Consider the following 7,270-nt stretch of genomic DNA (forward strand, 5'->3'; position numbering starts at 1 on the left):
TATTAAATAATCACTGCCATTTATTATACTGATCTAGCCTATCTGTTTAAAAAAAGAGGCATACTACAGTCTTGTTTTCAGATTTGTTTTCTTAAATGAATAGTCTATAAAATATTGTTGGGGTTGTGGGTTTAGCTTTTCAACCATGTCACCCTGATAGTAGGCTACTTCGATACTAATGAGCCACTTGACATGATAGGTCTCATATTTCCTAAAGGTATGGTGTGAATCCAAGAACCATAGTCTACCTTACACTGAAACACCCTGAATAAAATAACGTTTTTTCCACGTCTAATAATCTCCCGCAGCAAATTAAGATGTTTTTATATTTTTCTGAAACAACAAGCACAGTTACCTGATCATGTCTAGGGAGTGAAACGGATCAATATCGGGTGCACTGTGACTTGTTGCCCCCTACTGACGCGTCTTAGTTCGGCTTTGCGCCTGACGTCACGTCTCGTGCGGCAGACAGCGCTCGCGCTCTCTGTCTCTCTCTCTCGCTCTCTCTCAGCCTCCCTCTCTCTCTCGCTCTCTCTCTCTCTCTCAGCCTCCCTCTCCACCTCTCCTCACTCGGGACTGAGTTTGCGGGGCAGCCAGGAGCGGACACTACCTTTTCTCTCTTCCTGTTTCAACAAGCAATCTTCTCTTCAGGCAACCTGTATGGTGGATATAATATTCAGCTCTTCTTTTTTGGATGATATGGGGGATCATTCCAAAAGTATGTATTTCTGGTAAAAAAAAAAAAAAACGATAGGCCCTACAAAAATTAACTTTTAGCGTTTAAATTTGATTCAATGTTGCATTTGAAACAAAAAGAAAAAAGAAGATTGTTAATGATTATGCCTACTGTTTTTTTCTGGACTACTGCTTCTGCAGTATATCTGTCATCTGAGAAATAGCCGACTGTCTTGATCTTTTCACTATCCCAATGTTAGTTAGCCAACAAACCTCGATGATTTCAATTTTTTATGCAATACTTATAGTCTAAATTCATGACTCTCAAACTCCTGTATAAGAGCTCAAAACAACGTTCTTTTTCATGCTCAGAGAAGTCCGGACTTGCGATGTGTGTAGGCTGCGGCAGTCAGATCCATGACCAGTATATTCTGCGGGTCTCCCCTGACCTGGAGTGGCATGCAGCCTGTTTGAAATGCGTGGAGTGCGACCAATACCTGGACGAGAAGTGCACTTGCTTCGTACGGGACGGGAAAACGTACTGCAAGAGAGATTATGTAAGGTAGGTTTTTTGTTTGTTTGGTTTCTTTCGGGAAAAGTGTGAATGATTTTTTATAAATCTGGTCGCATATGTATTTCATATTTATAATGATCAAAACATCTGGCAACAGACTGTAAAATTAAATTAAAGTGGAATTAAAAAGCTTGCTTGAACTTGCTTGGTTTTGTCACTGCACAAATTACATTTTTTTTCTATTCTACATCCAACAGATTGTTCGGTATAAAATGCGCAAAATGCACTTTGGGCTTCAGCAGCAGTGATTTGGTCATGAGAGCTCGGGACAGTGTGTATCACATCGAGTGTTTCCGCTGCTCGGTGTGTAGCCGGCAGCTTTTGCCCGGGGACGAGTTCTCCGTTCGGGACGAGGAACTGTTGTGTGGAGCAGATCATGCTCTGGCCCTGGAGCGCGGATCAGGCAGCAGCCCTCTCAGTCCGGGACACATCAAAAGCAGAGGACTGCATATGGCAGGTCAGTAGGCTATATAGCACATGCAACCAACTGACTTACGCCTATATGTGACCCTGGACCACAAAACCAGTCATAAGTAGCACGGGTATATTTGTAGCAATAGCCATTGCATGGGTCAAAATGATCGTTTTTTCTTTTATGCTAAACTCATTAGGATATTAATCATGTTCCATGAAGATATTTGGTAAATTTTCTACCATAAATATATCCAAACTTAATTTTTGATTAGTAGGCTAAAATGCATTGCTAATGACTTAATTTGGACACTTAAAAGGCGAGTTTCTCAATATTTAGATTTTTTTTTTGCACCCTCAGATTCCAGATATTCAAATAGTTATATCTCGGCCAAATATTGTCCTATCATAAACCATACATCAATGGAAAGGTTATTTATTCAGCTGTCGGATGATGTATAAATCTACATTTTTTTAAAAATGTACCCTTATGACTGGTTTTGTGGTGCAGATCATGCTCTGGCCCTGGAGCGCGGATCAGGCAGCAGCCCTCTCAGTCCGGGACACATCAAAAGCAGAGGACTGCATATGGCAGGTCAGTAGGCTATATAGCACATGCAACCAACTGACTTACGCCTATATGTGATCCTGGACCACAAAACCAGTCATAAGTAGCACGGGTATATTTGTAGCAATAGCCATTGCATGGGTCAAAATTATCGTTTTTTCTTTTATGCTAAACTCATTAGGATATTAATCATGTTCCATGAAGATATTTGGTAAATTTTCTACCATAAATATATCCAAACTTAATTTTTGATTAGTAGGCTAAAATGCATTGCTAATGACTTAATTTGGACACTTAAAAGGCGAGTTTCTCAATATTTAGATTTTTTTTTTGCACCCTCGGATTCCAGATATTCAAATAGTTATATCTCGGCCAAATATTGTCCTATCATAAACCATACATCAATGGAAAGGTTATTTATTCAGCTGTCGGATGATGTATAAATCTAAATTTAAAAAAAATGTACCCTTATGTTTTGTGGTTCCGGGTCACATATTATTACAGTCGTATCGGACACGGACGTGTAGAATTATAGTATAGAAAACAAAATATAAATAAATTATTTGGAACGGTTAGCGATATTTATTCGGAACGGCTAGGCCTTATTTAGCCTAAGGAACTGAGCACATAGGCTAAACTGAAAGGCAGGCCTAATTGTATAGGCTACTGTGGGAGGAATCGTGTAATGTTGTTACATATTAGCTTACAGGCCGATCCGCTTGATAACTTTGTTTAGTCAACCACTGATAAGCCTGAGCGGCAGGGCCTTAAACACCGAGAGCTACAATAGACTCAACACCAACAAGACTTCACTTAATTATCAGTAAGATACTTAATATACTGACATTGTCACTTGCACACAGCAATTTCTGTAATTTTTTTATTTACTTTTTTACCTCTATTGCTGCTATGTAACTACCCTGTACAATCTTTTGCACATTCTTCTCTTGTACATTCCTGCTCATCTTAATATTTATTAAGTCTACAGTAGCCTATATTTTATATCTACAGTTTTATTTTATTCTTATTTTTTTATCTTACTTTTCCATACCTATATTTATATATAATTTTCTTGTGTTTGTATTCTTTAATAATTGCATTGTCCATGGAGCGGACCTGACTTACATTTCACTGCTGGTCATATATTCTCTATATAACCATGTATGTGACAAATAATAAGCCTGAGCGGCAGGGCCTTAAACACCGAGAGCTACAATAGACTCAACACCAACAAGACTTCACTTAATTATCAGTAAGATACTTAATATATTGACATTGTCACTTGCACACAGCAATTTCTGTAATTTTTTAATTTACTTTTTTACCTCTATTGCTGCTATGTAACTACCCTGTACAATCTGTTTGCACATTCTTCTCTTGTACATTCCTGCTCATCTTAATATTTATTAAGTCTACAGTAGCCTATATTTTATATCTACAGTTTTATTTTATTCTTATTTTTTTATCTTACTTTTCCATACCTATATTTATATATAATTTTCTTGTGTTTGTATTCTTTAATAATTGCATTGTCCATGGAGCGGACCTGACTTACATTTCACTGCTGGTCATATATTCTCTATATAACCATGTATGTGACAAATAAAAAATCTTGAATCTTGAACATGCTCGTTAATTTCCGAATTTGCAAATGCATATTTGCAAAATAAATTATCATAATTTATATATAAATTAATAATTATAATATCTGTAATGCAGTATATTATTGGCGGAATTAAACGTAGCCTAATATTACATTTCCAAATGTATTATAAGAGTTTATTCTTATTCAAAATGCCTGTGTAATTTTTTCGACGGCATTATTATTTTTGACATTTATATTGTCTAGTAGCATATTTTATGTTCTTTTCAAACTTATTCTTTCAATTATTATTTTAAATCATTATTTTTTTTACATTTTTGTTCAGCTGATCCTGTGTCGGTCCGGCAAACTCATCGGAACCACACGCACAAGCAAACGGAGAAGACCACTCGGGTGAGGACGGTGCTAAACGAAAAGCAGCTACACACTTTACGGACGTGCTACAATGCAAACCCGAGACCAGATGCGCTCATGAAGGAGCAGCTGGTGGAGATGACAGGCCTGAGCCCGCGGGTCATTCGAGTGTGGTTCCAAAACAAGCGCTGCAAGGACAAGAAGAGATCTATCCTCATGAAACAGATACAACAGCAACATGGCGATAAGACCGTAAGTGTCTTGCTAATGCCCTTTCAGTGTGAGAAATGTAGCTTACCACGATGTGCGGGAAAAAACAGACTTAACCAGTACGGCTCTGAGTGATGCATGACACTTATGGGCCGAGATGATTTTAATTGTATCAGTAATTCGACTGCAGTGTTGGCTTGAAGCAAATTAGCTACAGACTTCCTCCTACTGTGGGTGGTTTGGGGAATGTTTTAAACTCTATTTCATCTGGAACTGCCCTTATATGCCTATATTAGGCTATAGTTTTCTTTTATTTATCAAAAAAAATAATAAAAATTATTTAACTCTGTTTTGTGATGCATTGTCCCTTATTAAAATGCCGATATGAAATGTTCTGGAGCTGTGTCCCTGATCGCAGACTTTTTGGTCCAGAATCTGCAGGTCATGATGGGCACTGCGCTGGTTGCAGGCAGCCCAGTTCGACACAACCCCTCAGTGCCAGGACACCCGGTGGAAGTGCAGACTTACCAACCACCCTGGAAAGCTCTCAGCGAATTTGCACTTCAGAGTGACTTAGATCAACCTGCCTTTCAACAGCTGGTGAGTGTAAAAAAAAATCTAAGTTGCTTTTGACTTTTTTATGGTTTCTATAGTCTACTTTACTGTATAGGCCTACTATTGTCAGACTGAGATTTGCCCATCATTATAATTATAATAATTATTATGTCTAGCTATTTTTTTTATTTATAGTTAATTTTGTCTCTTACTTTCAGGTCTCTTTCTCGGAATCCGGTTCTTTAGGAAACTCATCTAGCAGCGACGTGACCTCTCTTTCTTCACAGTTACCGGACACACCGAACAGCATGGTACCGAGCCCGGTGGAGACGTGAGAGCGACTGCTCGTCTGTTCCCCGGGAAATCATGAGAACAGCTCATATTCCATGACCATCACCGGACAGCGCCATCAGACATAGGCTATAGCAAAACCTGCACTGGGAACAGAGGAACCGTTCCGAAAATCCGTCAACAAGTCCGTGGTGACACTGGGAGTGAAATGATGGAAGTGAAATTCTGCATAGACCTACACTAAGTGAGGGACCTCGAAATGGATATTCTTAATTCGTTATGATGACTGTTGTATCTGTGGTTTTTGGACATTTTTTGAAAAAATCTTTTCAAAAGACTCGATTTCAGAAGATGGGATTTTTTTGCGTTGTGAAATTTATTGGCGGACCGTGTCTCTGAACAAAATTAAGTTATTGTTATTTATTGTCACATCAATTCGCAAAAGAATAAATCAGCACAGAATATTTTTTTTATATTTGTGAATGTAAAATGCGTGAATAGGCTATGCTACTCTTATGAAAAGGTTTAATTTCTGCAGAAAAACGGAGAGGTGGAGTTTAACTAATTATATATTACTAGGCTATTAGTAGTAGGCCACTTATTATAAAATTATATCATAATTATTACACAAAAAATAATTCGGAGAAAACAGTCTACATAAATGGCTACAGACTGATTTGTTCAAAATCTAGTAGGCCTCAATAAAGATAGGGCCTACTCTATATTATAAATTAAATAAATTAGCTAATCTGCCGAATAGAAAACATTTTGCAGGTGCCAAACTATTTCAATGTAGCCTAAATCATGATTTAAAAAAAAAATTAGACTAAATTATGTCGTTTTTTCGTTGTCAGATTAGATCTTTAAAATGATTAGGCCCTACCCCCTTTTCCTTAGCGAATTTACGTGCAAATGTTTCAGGATCGCTTGAGCTTTGATTTACTTGTGCCGTTACACCACAAACAATACATTCAACAGAACCGGAGCGTGATTTGAAGATATTGCAAATTCACAAACGCACAAAGAAAAAGCACAAATATGCACAGGAAATTGAGCTGAATTATAGGCTACTGCGTATTACATTGCCATTTAAATATTATTATTCGTTAACAAGTCGATATTTTAAAACTCATTCACGAGTTAAATTTAAGTGAATTTTAAGAAAAAACGCTGTTGGCTTTTTGTCATTTCAGTCATTTCGTCGACCTAATTGTGAGTGCTTACCGTTGTCAAAATACTGCAAATTTCAAGGTCAGCCATACTTATTCCTAAATCAGATTTTCTCTAAGAAGACGGACTCGAACAGTTACTTACGTAACCTTGATACCTGACGTGTTTTGGTTTTGTGTTTTAGCTACTTCTGTACAGCCCAAACCTTTCTTACTAAATTAAGTAAGGATGCACACAACCCAAAAGAAGGCAAAACTAGTGAGCTAATCAGTCAGAGACAGAGAGGAAGTAAGGCAATGATAGGAAGGCATTCAAGGATGAACCTGTGCAGGATTTTAAGATAACCTGAATGTGGTTCTCAGATCTCAGAATGTTTTGCAATACATATCCAGCAACATTTAGCTCTGACCACTTGTCATCAGATCATCAGAACCAGAAATAAGCAGTTGAAAATGGGTTTTAGCTGTATTGGCAATTTCACAGATTTTTTTTTCAGTGAGTGTGTGTGTGTGTGTGTGTGTGTGTGTGTTAATATTCACACAGACCGTACAGCACAATTTTAACCTATTTCTTGCAATAGAACAATAAATCAAGCAACCCATCTGAAGACATACTAAAAATCATGAATTCCCATTAGGAGAATAAACACGCGCGCGCGCACACACACACACACACACACACACACACCCCCCATTAAAGGCATGGAGGGAGGTCAAAGCCACCCACTCTACAATAGCAGACTATAAAACAGAGTTCACGATGGCTTCAGCATTCACTCTACAAGAAGACTCTGTCACTCAGTCTTAAGGAAATACAAGCATCTGGCATTTGAGGGAAACAGATGTCCAGAATTTTACAA

The 7,270-nt window shown here is 37.8% G+C and overlaps 1 protein-coding gene across 1 annotated transcript; it reads left to right on the top strand.

The window, feature by feature from the left end:
• The first annotated feature begins 646 nt into the window (after positions 1–646).
• On the top strand, positions 647–5,623 carry LOC107586051 (insulin gene enhancer protein isl-2b-like). Its single transcript, XM_016273268.1, has 6 exons — positions 647–718; positions 1,048–1,237; positions 1,447–1,706; positions 4,157–4,437; positions 4,828–4,995; positions 5,169–5,623. Exons 1-6 carry the CDS (start codon positions 661–663, stop codon positions 5,283–5,285), a joined length of 1,074 nt encoding a protein of 357 aa, XP_016128754.1. The 5' UTR covers positions 647–660; the 3' UTR covers positions 5,286–5,623.
• Positions 5,624–7,270: the final 1,647 nt, after the last annotated feature.

This window comes from Sinocyclocheilus grahami, unplaced genomic scaffold (assembly GCF_001515645.1).
Source record: "Sinocyclocheilus grahami isolate Dianchi unplaced genomic scaffold, SAMN03320097.WGS_v1.1 scaffold76.1, whole genome shotgun sequence".
Taxonomy (NCBI): Eukaryota; Metazoa; Chordata; class Actinopteri; order Cypriniformes; family Cyprinidae; genus Sinocyclocheilus; species Sinocyclocheilus grahami.